The sequence below is a fragment of the Lasiodiplodia theobromae genome (assembly GCF_012971845.1).
Source record: "Lasiodiplodia theobromae strain AM2As chromosome Unknown scaffold_17, whole genome shotgun sequence".
Taxonomy (NCBI): Eukaryota; Fungi; Ascomycota; class Dothideomycetes; order Botryosphaeriales; family Botryosphaeriaceae; genus Lasiodiplodia; species Lasiodiplodia theobromae.
Genome location: NW_023336377.1, coordinates 891,773 through 909,102, shown reverse-complemented (window position 1 = coordinate 909,102; position 17,330 = coordinate 891,773). Strand labels below are relative to the sequence as shown.

General features: G+C 55.1%; 5 protein-coding genes across 5 annotated transcripts; 3 read left to right on the top strand and 2 right to left on the bottom strand.

The window, feature by feature from the left end:
• Window positions 1-1,799: 1,799 nt before the first annotated feature.
• LTHEOB_6199 (L-aminoadipate-semialdehyde dehydrogenase protein) lies at window positions 1,800-5,185 on the bottom strand (the record flags this gene model as incomplete). Its single annotated transcript, XM_035515428.1, has 5 exons — window positions 1,800-1,905; window positions 1,960-1,982; window positions 2,037-2,075; window positions 2,142-3,059; window positions 3,122-5,185. The coding sequence occupies 5 exons, from the start codon at window positions 5,183-5,185 to the stop codon at window positions 1,800-1,802; spliced, it is 3,150 nt and encodes a 1,049-aa protein (XP_035373330.1).
• Window positions 5,186-5,720: 535 nt separating this feature from the next.
• LTHEOB_6198 (Glycerate-and formate-dehydrogenase) lies at window positions 5,721-6,822 on the bottom strand (the record flags this gene model as incomplete). The annotated part of the gene is made up of 2 exons (XM_035515427.1): window positions 5,721-6,665; window positions 6,715-6,822. 2 exons carry the CDS (start codon window positions 6,820-6,822, stop codon window positions 5,721-5,723), a joined length of 1,053 nt encoding a protein of 350 aa, XP_035373329.1.
• A 703-nt stretch (window positions 6,823-7,525) lies between these two features.
• LTHEOB_6197 (alcohol dehydrogenase) lies at window positions 7,526-9,307 on the top strand (the record flags this gene model as incomplete). Its single annotated transcript, XM_035515426.1, has 3 exons — window positions 7,526-8,801; window positions 8,869-9,088; window positions 9,148-9,307. 3 exons carry the CDS (start codon window positions 7,526-7,528, stop codon window positions 9,305-9,307), a joined length of 1,656 nt encoding a protein of 551 aa, XP_035373328.1.
• Window positions 9,308-9,918: 611 nt separating this feature from the next.
• Window positions 9,919-11,251, top strand: LTHEOB_6196 (alcohol dehydrogenase; the record flags this gene model as incomplete). Its single annotated transcript, XM_035515425.1, has 3 exons — window positions 9,919-10,350; window positions 10,574-11,010; window positions 11,077-11,251. The coding sequence occupies 3 exons, from the start codon at window positions 9,919-9,921 to the stop codon at window positions 11,249-11,251; spliced, it is 1,044 nt and encodes a 347-aa protein (XP_035373327.1).
• A 1,403-nt stretch (window positions 11,252-12,654) lies between these two features.
• On the top strand, window positions 12,655-14,019 carry LTHEOB_6195 (uncharacterized protein; the record flags this gene model as incomplete). The annotated part of the gene is made up of 1 exon (XM_035515424.1): window positions 12,655-14,019. The coding sequence occupies one exon, from the start codon at window positions 12,655-12,657 to the stop codon at window positions 14,017-14,019; it is 1,365 nt and encodes a 454-aa protein (XP_035373326.1).
• Between the last annotated feature and the right edge of the window lie 3,311 nt (window positions 14,020-17,330).

The window sequence follows — 17,330 nt, the reverse complement described above, 5'->3', positions numbered from 1 at the left end:
CGTCAGGCTTTTCTGCACTCGCGCTATCAGCCATCGAAAAAAAAAAGAAAAAAGGGAAAAAAGACGAAAACAACGCAGCGAGTCACAAGGCTTGATTCTTGCACGTTTGCTCTTCAAAATTCCTCGCTCGTGTGACCCGGTTCCTCACCCCGCCCACAAACGAAGACGGACTGTAATTTGCGCCAACCGCATCGCAAACTAATGCTGGACATGGCACTTCTACTGCCCGCCCCGAAGCGTTGTTTGCACACCCAGCCTCAGGCTATTTCTCGACATCAGTGCTTGCGCTCTCAGCGCGTCCAGTACTTATTCGGCTTGTTTGCGTCTTGGCCACGGTGTTGGCAAACCGAAGGGTCGAAAAGGATTATTGGCGCGGCTCTACGAATGTTTGTTTGCTAGCCTACGGCTGCCGGCTTGAGGGAGATTGAAGTCGTAATATTGATACTGCATGATGCAGCCTGATCTCCGCCATACAGGTTCATCGTACCACCCACACTGGAAACGCCGTCGTAAGCTTGGTTCCCTGGATGACGTTGTACCGGCCGTTGGTTACCTTTCTAAGAGATGCCCAGCTCGCCTACGATGCCACCGAGGAGGCCATGACTATTCTGATGGACCTCGGCGCAGAAGACCATCTTGCCGACAGGATTACTGGAGCTCTGTGGCAAGAAAACGAATATGCACTGATGGAGTGACTCGAGCTCAGGGCAGGTTTGGAAGTTGGTGCACTTTTGAAAAGGGGATTCAATTTAATGGTAGGCTTGCATAGCCTTTCAGTAAATGTAAGTCGTATGTACCCCCTACTTACTCGATGCCACGGCCCGGGCCTGCTCTCCAAAATTGGTCAACTCGGTAATCGCCACCACCTCGTTCGTGTGACCGTAACTCCAACCGGCCCTCATAAGGCGAGCCCGTAGTTGTAACTGTCGTACGACCTTTTTCTGGTACATTCAACAAGCTCTTGCGCCCTTTGTACCGAGGTCATCCGGATGGTCCATGGGTCCGGAGTAAGTGCGGGAAACAAACATCTCACCACCCGTGGCAACCAGAAACCGGAACCAGAACCAGAGACAAAAACGATTCGCTGGAGTAGATCTACTGTAATCAGATGGAAAAATCCACGAATGGTGCGTGTAGCATGCGCCAGAAAGATTTGTTCGAAATCCCACGCCGGATGGTCCGTAATCCAAGGAGAAAACCTTGAAATTACCAATCAGCGGTCTTCCGAATATGCTGATGAGCAGAGCCTTTTCATTTCGACTTATGAACCAAATCTCGCTCTTGAGAAACGAAGGTGATCCGTGTCCAAGGACGCAAAGGCTCCGAGGATCCACTTCCAGGGAGCTTGCATGAGCCGCATCCTCAGGGCTTTTCTGGGGTCTTTACGGCGACTATGCAAATTCAACGGTCACTTGATTTCCACCGAAAAATCTAGCAGTGTTCAAGCAACATTCTTGCCACTGAACATTGCTTTGGACTGACTACAGCTGCTGATGATATCAGACTCTGGAATCGAGACAACAAAGACTATACAAACTTCGGATGGCAAACAACACCTGGTAGTCTACTCTCTGAAAGACTACGAAGTCAAGACCTTGCCTAAGCTTTTTTTTTTTTTTTTTTTTGGAAGGGTGTTGCAAATGGACGACGCATTTGGGCAACATCCAAGAGCCTGCAAAGTACGCCGAGAAAGAAGGATGAAAACTCGAATATTCATAAACGTCTAGCGGTTTCTAGTGAACAATGAGAGTTATCTACACAGAGATATAGGTCCAGCCTTTCCTGTACGCCGCCCCCCCTTATTTACCCGCAGGCCCACTCCACTCCTCGATCCAAAACCGCAAGAACTTGCCCACAAGCTCCTCATCCACGGCCGTCCCTCCACGCAGACTCGGCGCAAACTTCCTCGCCTCGGTCATATCAAACACGGGATGCGGCTCCGTCCCCACGGCGCCATACCTCTTCCTGAAGAATTCCAACAGCTTCACGGGCGGATTCCTCTCCGCATCCTGCTCGCTCCGCTCTAACCGCCTCACCCACTCCCGCGCCGGCACGGCCTCAAACTCCAACCCGGCCTTCCTCAACGCCGGCAAGAATCCCGCATTCCACCTCACCAGCCGCTCGTTCTCGACGTGCCAAACCCTGAACCCCGCGGTATCAGCAAACGCCAACTCCACGACCGCCCTCGCCGCGACATCGACAGGCAGCCACGCGAGCTCTTCGTCGCCATCCTCGTTCTCGACAACCGGCAGCGCGCCGACCGTCAGCGCCGCCCGCACTGTTGTTGGTATCGCCTCGGCCGTGTTCCACACGCCGTGCGCCGTGTCGCCGCACAGCTGCCCGACGCGCAGCACGCGGGCGTCGACACCAGCGGAAGCAGAAGCAGCGGCGGCAGCGCACATGCGCTCCGCGACCCACTTGCTCTGGCCGTACCCCATGCCCTCGGCGACGGCGGACCAGGGGTGAAGCGCCTCGGGGATAGCGGTCCTCTTCGCACGACCATCGCCACCATCGGACTCGTCCGACCCCCCCGGCGACGACGGCGCCGGCGACGCTGCCTCCGATGACGTCGATGACGCCACCGCCGCCGCCGCCGGCCCGCCGGCCCGGAGGGCAGCAGCGATGCTGGATACGAACGCGACAACCGGCTTGCGCTCGAGCGGGGAAGCGGCGGCTAGCCGCAGCAGCGCGTGCGTCGGCGCGAGGCAGCTCGCGTCGAAGCTGCGCAGCGCGCGGTTGAAGTCGACGGCCCACGCGGCGTGGATGATGCGCGTCGTGCTGGCCGCGACCTCGGCGTAGACGGCCGGCGGTAGGCCGAGGGAGGGCGAGGAGGCGGATAGGGAGGAGAGGTCGCAGGGGATGGGGGAGATTTTGGAGAGGAGGGTGGGGGACGGGAGGATGGAGAGGAGGTGGGAGTGCGAGAGCGCGGCGTGGATGCGGGAGAGGGCGGAGGCGGTGTCCGGGGCGCGGACGAGGCAGTGGATGGTGCGGATGGAAGGGTTTGGGAGGAGGGTGGAGAGGATGTGGATGCCGAGGGCGCCGGTTGCGCCGGTTAAGAGCTGGGATGGGTTGTGGTTAGGGTGGTTTGTGGAAGAGAGTTTTGGGGGGAGATGGGACTTACGATGGACTCCTTTTCGGGGTTGGGGATGGTGCTGGGGGTGGGCTTCTCGTCGAAGGTCGAGTATTTCTCTAGGAGACGCATGGCCAGCTCCTCGGCCGACTGCGGGCCGCCGCCGTTCTCCTCCTGCCCGGCTCGGACGTCCAGCAAGTGAGCGGTCAGGAGCTCGACGCTCGGATGGTCGAAGACGACGTTGGTGGCAAGCGTGCGGCCGCCCAGGTTGACCCTCTTCAGTAGTCGAGACCGGACGTTGGTAGCTTGCAGCGAGTCCATTCCTAGAGCAAAGAAGTCGGAATCATCAGCCAGATCCGCGCCCCCTTCCTTCTCCGCAAGCCTCAACTCGCCGCGGACAGTTTGACGGACCAGATCGCGGATATCAGCGTCGTCATCGACCACGCCCTCCGCCGCTCCATCACCACCAGCACCACCACCATTCGCCAGCTCCTCCCTCTTCGCGTAAAACTCGTCTATTTCCTTCGCAAACTGCTTCAGAAACAACGACCGTATCACCGTCGCCTTATCCGTGCACGGAAACGGCGTGCCAGCCGGCTTGATGATGAGGGCGTCCGGCGCGATGCGCGCATACGCCGGCACGCGCTCGTTCCCTTGCCGCAGGTCCGGCAGCACGCTCTGCACGATCTCCGCCTCGCTCAACCCGGCGGCGCGGTCGGCGGCGACGACGACCATGCCCAGGGCGTCGCGCTGGGCGCCGAAGACGACGGCCGCGCGCACGTTGGCGTTGCGGCCGACGGCCTCCTCCAGCGGCACCGGGTCCGCCTTCTCGCCGTTGACCAGCACGATGATGTCGTCCAGCCGCGCCACGAACTTCCACATATTCGCGCCCGACGGGTGTCGGCGGAAGAGGTCTTTCGTCGCGTACGAGCCGTCGGGCTGGTCGGCGAAGACTTTGGCTTTGAGGCCCGGCAGGACGACGAGGTGGTATAACGTCTCTCCACCTTCGCCAGATGAGGACGAGGTCGAGACCGGCTCGAACTTCAGATACGGCTCCGCGTCCGGCAGCGGCCTGACCCAGTTCCACAGCTCGGGGGATGCAGGCGTCGAACACGGCTCCATCAGCGCGCCGCACTCGGTCAGGCCGTACAGGTGGAACAGCCGCACGCCCGCGCCGACGACCAGCGCGTCGCCCAGCGCGTCCGGCACCGCGCTGCCCGCCGCGATCACCTGCTCCAGCTGCGCTAGCCGCTGGATACCAACACCGTCATCCACCTCGGCCAGGAACTTCAGCACGTACGGCACCGTCACCAGCGCGCGGGAGTGCGTGGCTGCGAGGCCGGTCAGCACGGCGCCGGCGGTGATGGGGCGCGACGCGGAGAGCAGGGAGAGACGCGAGCCGTTGACGAGGCAGCGGAGAAGCGTGGCGAGGCCGAAGCTGTGGAAGAGCGGGAGCGTGGAGAGCGTGGGTACGCGCGGCATGCGGCCGGCGATTTTGGCGGCTTGCAGGAGCCAGGAGGCGGAGAGGAGGGGGACGGGCTTGGGGAGCCCCGTCGTGCCGCCGCTGTGGATGATGAAGCGGAGGGCGTGGTCGGGGTCGTCGATGGGGGGGAGGGGTTTGGCTGGTTGGTGGTTGTCTAGGGAGGAGAGGGGGAGCATGGGGATCACTGAGAGGGGGAGGCCGGAGGTGGCGCGGACGCGCTGCATGTCGGCTTGGGAGGGCCCAGAGGCGACGATTACTTTGCATTGGGTCGACTTGAGGAGGTGGGTGAAGCCTTGGTCCGCGAGGCGCGGGGAGATGAACATGGAGGTGAGGCCGAGCCGTTGCAGGGCGAGGAAGGTGATGTAGTACTCCAGACTCGAGACGCCGACCAGCGCGACTGTGCTGGACGGCCCGTTGGGGCGCGTCGCCTCGTCGAGCTGCGCGAATGCTCCTGCATATCTGGTGGCTGCCAGTCTGGTCAACCGCTCCAGATCGGCTCCGGTGTAGTCGACGAAGTCAGACTCGTTCGCCGGGTAGGAGATGAGCACTTGGTCGGCATGGGTCTCGGCGCGGCGCCGGATCACTTGATCCAGCGTGACGCATGGTTGCTCGGCGTCAGGAAGACTGCCCATGGTCTTGGTCTTCCGGCTTGGTATTTTGAAAAACGAATTGGAAAATAACGGCCGACGGCCAAGTGTAGCCACTGCGCAGTGCTCTGCTTTGATAGTGCAGTAGCTGCATCGGACCGAGACCGGTGCAGTGATCGGACTTATAACGGTCGCCTAAGGTGATCACCTCCGCAATCGCAAAGATTAGATCCGATTAATCACTCAACACCACGTTTCGCCTTGTACCTGCCTTGTGCAGCTATGCAGCTTTCGGCAATGATCAAGCGGCCCGTACGTCACAGCAGTGTGCCTGACGGCTCGCTCCGAGACAGCCTGCGGATTTACGCCGTCCCTGATTATGGTGCAAGAAAGTAGGAGCAACGATATACAGGGGCCCACTATTCTAGCGTGAAAGCTGCACCTGCCAGGGTATTGCCGAGACTTTTGCCGTCACAAGCATAGAACGGGCCCAGAGTAGTGGGAAACGGTCGATACGATGTCTAGCTGCCTACTAAAGAGATTCGAAGCGAGTCATTCGCTACCGATTTATCTAGCCATTTCACTCCGACTCGGGCTCGAAAGAGTCCTTTCTGAAACGGACTTCGTTGACCGGCGCCAGCGGCCTGCCCGTGGCAAAATAGCTTCGCATGTTGGCGAAGCATTCTTGTTCGGCCTTGGCAAAGGACCCCTGCGTCAAGCCTCCCATGTGCGGCTGGACCACTACCTTGTCGCTTTGCATGAAATACGGGTGGATGCCTGCAGGCTCGCCTCCGAAGACGTCCAGCCCGGCTCGAGCAATCTTGCCACTTTCAAGGGCAGCGATAAGCGCCTCGTCCTCGATGATTGGCCCGCGCGAAGTGTTGACGATATATGAATTTTCTTTCATCATCCCAAATTCGGCTTCGCTCATCAGGTGAGTGGTTCCGGGCGTCAGGGGGCAGTGAAGGGAGATGATGTCGGAAGTTTGTAGAAGCTCTTCCAAAGTGCCGCAATACGAGGCTCCGGCGGGAATTTTCTCTGCAGGTATGCGGCTCCGGTTGTAATATCGGATGCGCATGTTGAACGCAGCTGCCTTCCGCGCAAGACACCTCCCGATATTGCCCATGCCGACAATCCCCAGCGTGAGTCCTGCTGGGTCTCGGGTGAGCTCGAGGCCTTGTCGCCAACGGCCTTCTCGGAAATTCTTCTCTGCACGGCTGGTATCACGGAGGACAGCCAGAATGAGGAAAAGAGCCATGTCGGCTGTAGCTTCCCCGGTGGCGTGTCGAGTGTTGCAGAACCAGATGCCTTGCGATGTCATCCAGCTCACATCGAAGTCGTTAAAGCCCATCTGCGCAGAGACGACTATCTTCAGTTGTGGTAGTAGCGGCGAAAGGAGTTCGGCATCGAAAGGCTCAAAGGGCTGAGTGCCCAGGCGACAGACGACCGCATGGTATGGCCCGCGAGTTGCGATGGCATGTGGTAGTTTGGCGAGCAGCTCGGTCCGTGTCGAAGCATCGAGGATCTGGAATGGAGATCAGGAAGGTGATTCTTCAATTGTAGTATGGTCTTACATCGACATTGAAGTATTTCTGATTCTCCTCGATACCGCCTCCGGAAAATTTAGGCTTGCCGAGGAACAAGACGCGAGGCCTGTCGGCGTGAGAATCGTATGAGCGCATTTTTGAATAGGTCTCTCAGGTGAACTGTACAAGCTGAGCAACTACAGTTCGTCGGGTACTAATATCGGGGCTGGTCGGGAGGAGTTTCTGCCTCAGTACTATCTAGGCCGGCTGCGCCGACTGCAACCATGACAAGCATTTTTCCTTGTGCATCAAAGCTTGGACGATAGGTGTCAGAGAAATTGGGATGGCAGTCTGGCCTACTGCACCCGGGATCCGCACGCGGAGCTTCGTCCGTGCGTGGCGACCGGACCGACAATCCCTCGCGATCATCTTATCTTGATTGCTGATCCTGCCTTTATAGGACCCCTGCACATAGAGAAGGCTCCATCCGGTACCAGGATTGCAGCATCCTCAGCTGCCTGACTTAGCACGGCGCTCCACCATTAAAATTGCTCAGATCGCGGCCGCTTTCCGCGGAGGCAACTCCCACCATCGTAGCTACACCGCTAGCCCCGGACCCCAGTCATCCCATCGGTATGACCATGACATATTGTTTTTTCTCCGACTGCATGGATGTTGTTGCGTAGACCGCGGATGCCGTCACGCAAGGACCTGGACTTGGACATGAATCAGATCACCGAACATCGGAGCGAAGTGCCCGACTAGAGACATTCATTCACAATAAAGAGCTGTCGGCTTGGCTGCTCCATTGTTTTCCAGCAGCAGTCTTGGATACGCTCACTTCCTCACTCTTTACACAATGCAGTCGTTTGCCCTTTTTGGCAGCCTGCTGTTGGGCCTGCTGCCCTCAGCCAATGCTGCAACTGCCTGGCAGAACAGGAACCTGACCTATCAGATCCCAGACACTCCGGTAACGACGTTCGCTTCGACGAACTTCACTTCCAAGAGTGATGCTCTTTCTGCCCTCCAAACTGCTCTTGGCAATGCCACAATCGCTACTTCAGGAGACCTCAGCTATGGCTCGACCATTGCACGCGTGTGGACCAAGCAGCGCAGGACCTACCCTGATGCCATTGTCTACCCCGAAACCCCGGAGCATGTCAGCATCCTGATGCAGTTCTACTCCAACAACCACCCGCTCTGGACCGACGGCTTTGCCATCATGGGCGGCGGCCACGCCGACTTTGGCGGCGCCCAGTCCCCCAGCATCATCATCGACCTCCAGAAGCTCGGCAGCACTGAGATCGTCACCACCCCTCCCAGCAACTCCTCAGAATATGCTATTCTGAAGATCGGCGGCGGCTCTGAAGCCGGCGATGTCTACGACACCCTGGACGGCACTGGCTGGGCCTTTCTGGGCCCGCGCGCCGCCTCCATCGGCGTCGGCGGCTTCTTGCTCGGCGGCGGCATCGCCTTCCAGACGAACCGCTACGGCGTAGGGGCCGACAGCCTCGTCGGGATCGAAGTGGTGCTGATCAACGGCACCATCATCTACGCCAACCCCTACAACGAGCACAGCGACCTCTTCTGGGCGGCCACGGGCGGCGGCTGGCTCGGCTTCGGCGTCGTCACCAACTTCTACATCCAGGCCTACCCGGACCCGGGCACCGTCTACGTCGGCACCATCGCCTGGGGCGAGGACAAGGCCGACGAGGTCTTCAACAAGACGGCCGCCTGGTGGGAGAGCAACACCGACCCTGATGCGTTCCCTGCGCTGCTGTACTACCTGAAGGACCCCACCGAGATCAACGCCCTCGTGCCCATCAAGGACCGCCAGTTCTCGATGCAGCTGAACGCGCTGCGCTTCGGTGGCTCTGAGGCTGACTTCAACAACACTTTCGGCCACTTCTACGAGAATGCCGACGGCATCATCCTGCAGACCTACACGCTCAAGACTCTGCAGCAGTACCTGCTGACCAACTACCCCTACGGCTACAACCGCCTCTTCTACGGAAAGAGCCACACCAACTCCACCCCTGAGTTCTACCAGAACACCTTCGAGATCTACAAGGAGACCGTGAACGGCATGCTCGAGCGCGGCGAGGACCCTGGCCACACGCTCTGGGTTGACGAATGTAAGTTACCCTGACGTTGTTTAACGACAGTAGTCAAGAACGAAGTACTGATCATGTTTCACTGCAGACGTCTTCCCCGCCTGGAACGGCGCCGGCCCCGACACCGACTCGGCCACCTCGTGGCCGCACTCGACGAGCGCCCACATCACCCTGACGTCGGGCGAGTGGAGCAACGACACCACCACCGAGTGGCTGTACTCGCAGGACGAGAACAAGATGATGGCCTACCTGCGCGACTTCCAGAATGGCCTCGACGAGCCGGCTATCTACGATTACCCCAACTACATGTAAGTGTTTCCCCTTCGCTCTGACAGAGTGATCTTTGAATGCTGACGAGACTATACAGTGCTCCGTACAGCAAGACGGAAGAGCTCTGGGGTGCCGAGAACTTCAAGAAGCTGCTGCAGATCAAGGAGAAGTATGATCCCGAGTGTCTGTTCAACAGGGGACGCGTCATTGCGACGGAAGCGTGCATTGCGAAGGGGCTGTCGAACACCTCCATCTAGTAATTTTTGTTGTTTAAGTTAATTTTTTTGTTGATGGAGTAAAAGTCAAAAGAGGGAGATGATCCGAGAGACCCTGAAAATAGGGAGATTGTTTGAATTGATTGTAAGATAATGTACGGACAGTGTACATAAATCAAGCTTCTCGAGAGAGATGTATTATTTTCCACAAAAACCGTCCGAACTTGCAACGGAAAGAAGTCAAACGCAAGATTTTTGTAGATTGAGCATGATTCTCACAATGACTTCTCACTCCTTGGCCAGATAGCGTTGAGTGCTGAAAAAGAATGGCCTGTTGTTTTAGTAAGACCGGACGAATCTCGGTCGGGATCTTCGAGATCTCATACAAGCATAAAGACTGATGCGGGGTTTATCGGACCATGCTGGAACGAGTCAGCCAGTTGGAACTTTAAACGGTCCAAGATATTATATAAGCCATTGTAGATAACTGCAAATAGTACTCGGATGCGGGTTCGCAAACATCCGGGGCAGACCTGAACATGCAATTCAACACAGAAGTGCCGAAGAAATTGTATGCCCCCGCTCGTTGAACTTTGTTTGCGCATTATTTATTTCAGATATGACCTGCCATTCCTCTTCATCATCCCAGCTCTATGAACATGGCGCGCCCGACCACCTACCAAGCTTACCGGCGTACCGCTGGACCCCTTCCCATGACGATTGAGAAAGTCACAGAAGAAATTCCAACAACTCTGGGCGCTGATGAAGTCCTCATCCACATCCATGCCGTTTCGCTCAACTTCCGCGATGTCGCAATGCTGGACGGCCGCTACCCCCTGCCATTCATGGAGCGCGGCATCCCAGCATCCGACTGCGCAGCCGAAGTGGTCGAGATCGGGTCCGGCGTGACGGACTTCAAAGTCGGCGACCGGGTAATCAACACCATCGACCTCAACAACACGACCGACGAGGACGAAGAGACACCACTAGCGCTAGGCGGCGAAGTGGAAGGCGTGCTGAGCCAGTTCGCCGTCTTCAAGGAAAAACACCTCCTGCACATGCCGGCGCATCTGTCCTGGGAAGAAGTAAGCTCTCTCTCTCTCTCTCTTATTACGTGCATATAATACCGGGATGTGCACACCCCCGCATCGCCGCCGCCCCACGTGGGTCCGGTCCGGCCCTGGGATCTGACATCCGATTCTCGCAGGCATCCGTCCTCCCCTGCGCCGGCATCACGGCCTGGCTAGCCCTAAACCTGCCTGCCTCCATCGGCAAAGCCAAGACCGCATTGCTGCAAGGCAAGCCAAGCCCCCCTTCTCCTCCCCCTCCCCCAAACAACTAACACCCCCCACAGGCACCGGCGGCGTCTCCACCACCGCCCTCCTCCTCTGCCTCGCCGCCGGCATCCACCCCATCATAACCTCCTCCTCCGACACCAAACTCTCCGCCCTCCTCCACAAACTCGCACTCTCCTCCAGCACAACCGCCACCATCGACTCCATCAGCACCATCAACTACCGCACCCACCCCGCCTGGGAAGCCGAGGCCAAGCGCCTGACTGCGGGCCGCGGCGTCGACATCGTGGTCAACAACGCGGGGCCGACGTCGCTGGCGCAGGACGTCGAGGCGCTGGCGCCGCGGCGGGGGATGGTGTCGGTTGTTGGTTTTTTGGGGGGACTGGAGGGGGGAGGGGGGATGGATGCGGGGACGGTGTTGAGGATGATGGTTAAGGGGGCGAGTGTGAGGTATGTGTTTCTTTTCGTGGGTGGTTTGGGTGGGTGGGTTCGTGGGCTAACGGGCGTGTATGGCAGGGGCGTTGCGGGGGCGCCGAAGAGCGAGGTGAGGCGGTTGAATGAGTTTGTTGAGGAGAAGGGGGTGAGGTTTCATGCGGCAATTGATCGGGTGTTTGGGTTTGAGGAGGCGGGGGAGGCGTTTGGGTATTTGAGGGAGGGGAGGCATGTGGGGAAGGTTGTTGTTAGGATGTAGCTGTCTAACGAGCCCTCCGTTGTATCCAAAATTGAAACACGATTGGTTGAATAATTATACCCCTTGCGTGTATGGTTGCTTCCGTTTCTAAGACTGCACAAACACCTACATGCCTGAGTTGAGCATTCCAATTTTCGTCTTTAGAACTTCTCTGTCAATTGGCAGCATCGGTAGAAGTATTGTGCATCTCTTCGTGCGGGTATCCATGCTCAACGTGTTGACATCCTTCTTCAGAGCAGACATTACAGCTTTTGTCCAGATATTTTGCTCATTCATCTTGTGATCGCCCGGCGGCGTTCCTATCGATCTCGGTGGTGTTGATACCAGTACTCTTGTTGTTGCCTTATGTGTAAAGGATATTCAATCATCCTTGTCACTTAGTACCAAGCCGAGCGAGCTCGCTTGCTTTGTGATCGGACGAACCAACCAACAAGGTCTCTTCGCATCACTCCCATATGTTGTGCCAGGACGAGATGCTCTGTCCAGCAAGTGGCTGCGCACTCCCACAGGCAATTACGTGATACGGCATCTGAACGCGAAATTTGTAAAGGAGAGCTACACTGGGCAAGAACGAGGCTGTCGGCGGTGCAAACAGACACCGGTCAACCATGCAGGGTGGGGCTGAAGCTGAGGCTGAGTCATCCTGTCAAGGCAGAGATCAGAAAACAGACGCCTGGATTCTGCCTTGGCCAGAAGAAAGCCTATTCAGTAACGCATACGTGTCGTTCCATTCCATGTGCACTGTGCAAGGCGGCGCCTCAGGGGTCGACGAAGCAGCTTTCGGCCAGCCTTGCAGGAAGCTGCGCCTCGCGTCTTCAATCAGCTGTTCAATGCAGCGAAGCGAGACAGGCCTGCCGCAGTTGCACGAGGCTGTAAAACTATGACCAATCATCGACCACGTTAACACAGCCCGAGGCTGACATGCATTGCGTCCCCGGACAATGCTACCAACACACAAAGCTGTATGTGGCGATGAATATTTTCTTTGGAAGCTATGTGAGTGCCGAATAGTGCAGGTTAATTGCAGTTTATAACATTTTGCGACATAATACACACTCTAACTTTTGAAATTTCTTTCGGGAATGAGCAAAGAGATAGGGGAAAAAAAAAGCCTTCAAGCGCCGTGAGCAAGCCACAAGTCCTCCTATAGGCAGTAATCCTGTCAGCACGCCAAGTTGCAGGGGTAAGCAAAGCGGCGGAGCAAGTGGACAAAAGAGCTAGCTTCCCAGCCAGTTTTCAAGTGTAGCTCAGCATTTTCATTCCCAGCACATGGAATCAAGTACCCCAAAATCTTCGTGCTACTTGCATACGTTTCCTTCTTCCCCCAGCTTATCTTCAAGGCTGATACCATCATCCCGGCTCGGAAACGACATTCTTCTTCGAATGAGGCACTCCACTTTGCAATGACAGACCCCCTCTCCATCGCCGCGAGCGTCGCGGGACTGGCTCTACTTGCAAGAGATGTTGCGAAAGGGATCAAGGAAGTGAATAGTGCCCTCAAGGGATCCGGAACCGAGCTTACCAGTCTCTATAATGGAGTTATATCTCTTTACTCTGTTCTCCAAGGCGCCCAGCTCGTGATGGAGCAGATGGACGACTATTTTCTTAGAGACACGGCACCCGGAGATATCGTCTTCGCTTGCAATGACACGTTCGAAGCCATACACAAGCTGCTCAAGAAAGACAACCTGGATCTTAAGGCCGGCTTCGCTAGCACGAAAAAAATCGGACAGAATTCCCTCTCCGTGAATGCAAAAGGGCGATGGAATACCTTGAAGCAAGCCACTCGCTGGTATCTCAATAAAGAAGAGGTGGAAAAGCTATGCGCTGATCTTGAGAGCCACAAGACCAAACTCGCTCTCGCCATGTCCAGAGACTCGATGACGGCGCTAGTAGAGGTGCTGAAGTCCCAGAATTCAATGTCTCGCCACTTGCATGACATAAGGAAGATTCAGGCAGAAATCAGAGCCGGCCAAATTCAGGAAAGCAAACGCCAATTGAACGAGAAACAGGCAAGAATGATGGAAGACTTCAGTGATGTCGAGCCGCAAGAGGCGCTGGGAAAACACCTTCAACTCCGCCAGCAAGGAACAGGGACCTGGTTTTTGGAAGGTCCACACTTCCAAAACTTCCTGTCCAAGAAAAACTCGAGCCTTCTGCTGTATGGTATACCAGGTGCTGGGAAATCAGTCCTTAGCGCTACCATCAGCGAGTGCATCAATGACCTTCGTACGCGGACCGTCGCGGCGGCGTTCTTTTTCTGCGAGCACTATTATCCCGAGACCCAAGGCGCCCGCAACATTCTTGCGTCTCTTGCAAAACAGCTTGCAATCCAGAATGACGATGCTTTTTCCAAACTGGAGGCATTCCACAAGGAACACACGTCATTAGAAAAATTCAGTGTCGACGGTCGATCAATGCTGAATTTACTCCGGGATCTCTCGAAATCATTCGACACCACACTCATAGTGGTAGATGGTCTTGACGAGTGTCTCGAAGGTCGAACCGAGATGGTCCAGATCTTGTCCGAACTGAGCAATCCGGACGAAGGCTCAATCAAAACATTGTTCACCAGCCGAGACGAGAGTGACGTTCGCAACAATCTCACTGGATTTCAAAATGTTGAAATCAAGGCGGCCAAATCCGACATCAGGCTACACGTTGCCGCACAGCTGGAGTCACCGCGATTCAGGAGCATTAGCACAAGTAATACTGGTCTGAAAGAAGAGATTCTTCAATACCTAGTAGAGAATTCAGGTGGAATGTAAGTAAAATCTACCTCACTCGACTGTAGTTCATTCACGGCTAATATGTAATCTTTAAAGGTTTCAATGGGTCAAGTAGGTTGCTTACTTTCCAACATGCAAGCCGTACTAATGACATAAGGTGCCAACTTGACTACCTTCATTCCTTGCCCTCCAATGGAATGAGGCGGAAAGCCTTGAAACAACTTCCTCCTGACCTTCCTCGGACCTACGAGAGAATCCTTCTCCGAGCAAAGGACACCGCCCGAGGCGTCATGCTTTCTTACCTGGATCGAACACTGCGCTGGATCGCCTTTGCCGCCCGGCCACTGTCTGTCGCAGAAATGTCTCATGCTATCGCTGTTGAGCAGGGAGATGCTTCATTCGACGACCCTATGGACATGGAAAAGATTCTGTGCCATTATAACAGCCTAGTCAGAGAAGACGATGGGATCCTTACGTTCAGTCACTTCAGTGTCAAGGAATACCTCATCAGTATCGGTCCTGATGCTGGTCCGCTAGCGAGATTCCGACTTGATGAAAGCCACAGTCATGAATATCTGGCCGAGACTTGCTTGACTTACCTGCTCTTGGAACAATTTGATCAAGAGTTCACTCATTCCGAGGAGAGGATACGCGGTGCTCTCGAAGCGAATCCTTTCTACCGCTACGCATCGCATTACTGGACTTACCATACTCGAAATTCTGCTGAAGCATTAGCTCGGGTCTCTTCCCTGATTGAACACTTATTTGACCCTCAGAAGAGCAACAAATTTGTACTTTGGGCCTACTCCTGGATTTTGCACTATGCCAATGGAGTAGATCCTGGCAAACTCCATTCACAGATGGAAGATGTTAATCCGCTTCACCTTGCTTGCCTTTGCGGGCTGAGCGATGTCATTGATTCACTGATCCGCCATGGCCAGGACGTAAATCAACGAAGCTGCCGAGCTGGGACACCTCTTGATTGTATTGGGGGAGCATATATCATATCCGGACAAGAAAAAGGGCTTCCAAGGCCGGAAGATGTGAAAAAAGCAGCAGAAAGACTTCTTCAGGAAAATGTTGTGAAAGACTCTTTCAGAAACTCCGCTGTACGAGGTGCAATCCTCCACAATAATGCAGCTTTGCTTGATACCTTATTGGAGGCTGGATGCCCATCTACTACCAGTGACATCAGTCTCGCTATAGGTGTCGGCTCAGATTCCATTATCCATACCCTCCGGCAGGCCATGGAAAAGCGATGTCTTGACCCAGGATTTGAGCTTCCAGAATCTTACCATCTGCTTGTCTTCGGAAAGCCAGATCACTCGGGAGATAAAAGACACAGAATTCATCATTCAATTACATCGGACATCGTCCCTCCTCATCTAGAAATCGAATACCAGCGGTTGATGAAGTCAGCAGCAGCGAAAGGTCAACTGTCAAGAATCAAGAAGATATTATCTGGACTGCAGAGCATTACTGAAAAAGGGCCGAAAGACTTTCTCTCTGGTATTGTTCTCGATGCGTCAAGATATGGTCACACCGAAGTTGTCGAGTACCTCATAAAGGAAGGGGCAGATGTATCCTATCAGGACCCCTCATCTGGAGAAACAGCCTTGCATCATGCTGCAAATGGCAGGCACACTAGGTTGACGCAAAAGCTACTCGAGCTTTCTCCTGCTCCTCAAGAGGGTATCGAAACTGAAGATAGTTGGGAATGGACCCCGTGGATGGAGGCCATTAATGCAGGGTCTATGGAGATCCTAAGGATGTTTCTGGACGTAAATCCATCACTTGACCTCAAGAAGACCACACAAAATGGATCTACAGCAATTCATTTAGCAATCCAGTCTGGAAACAGACAAATGTTCTGGTTTCTGCAAAAGCGAGGCTTGGATATTGCCCGTACCGCAAACAACGGGGCAACTCCTCTGCACGTACTCTTGGCGACTGGCTGCGGAGAGCTTGAATTGCCGGGAGAGTTTGCACGCCTCGTTATCGACACATTTCTGGACAGAGAAGACTGTGTTAGTAGACAAGGTGTGGACGGCGGTAATATCCTGCACATTTTGTTCGATCGAGCAACTGAAGAGTCCACACGCATAATCTGGCAAGCCATCGCAAACGAACCCCGGTTCAAGGCAACCAGGACGAAAGCATTACGGACAGGCGATATGCATGGTGAAACTCCACTCCACAATCTCATGGGAGTCTATGGCACCAATAGTCATACTCATCCGACCACAACTCGGATAGCAGAAATCATACAGTCCCTCTGCAATTTGGAAGAGACGAAAGCAGCGCTTGCGACCAAGAATTCTGAAGGCCAGACGCCACTTATATTCCTGATCAAGACCCTCTCAGATCGTGCTTTCCCGGTAGCGTTTTCTCAGGCTCAGTTAGATATGCTGACGAAAACATGTCGCATGCTTATTGAAGCGGATGAGCAGGACTTTTGCCTGAATACAAAGGACTCTGGAGGAAGGACTGTACTGCATTGGATTGCGAAATGCCTCGCCGGCTTCCCATCCAGGCAAATTGCGGAGCTTATCTTGCAGTACCCTGTGGATTTTTCAGTGAGGGACTGTGAAGGCGCGACGCCACTTGAGATCGCTTTGTCTAATGAAGAGCAAAATCTTGATTTGGTCCGTTGCCTCATGGAGAATGCATCGGAAATGGACCTGGAAAGTCCAGGTAAAGATGGAAAGCCTATCCTGCATACCATCTGTGCGCTCAGAAAGGATAATATCGAAGACCTACTATCTCGTTACCTCTCCAAAATCGCTTTATCAACTTCCAGGGATCATGACGGCCGCATTCCACTGATGTATACCCCGGAAACCGTTTCGACACCGTCCCTCGCGCACCAGTTGATTGATATTGCGAAAGAAAATGTCAACATACGCGATAACGAAGGCTATGATGTGTTATCTCACGCTTGTCGAACTGGCTCTACGGTAATGGTAGAGGCGCTGATCCAGCATGACATGGATATCAACGAGAAAAGAGGTGTCGAGGGTCGGGAGGAACCACCTATTTTGGTAGCAGCATTTTCGAGGGAAATGGAAGTTGTACAGCTTCTTCTCGACTCTGGAGCCGATCCTTATGGCCAAGACTTCGTGGGTGCTCGGCTCCATCATCTGGCCGTATCGAAGGGAAGACAGCAATTGCGGGGCATAGTGGAAAGTCTCGAGGGTTTCGACTACAACGAAAAACTTTCAGGAAGATGGGGAATCGATGTGTCTAGGAAAGAGGATGAGCCAGACTTTTACGCGCTATTTGGTGCCGGCCCACTGCACATTGCAGCAGTGAATGAAGACCCACAAGCGTTGGAGTGGCTTCTTCATCCG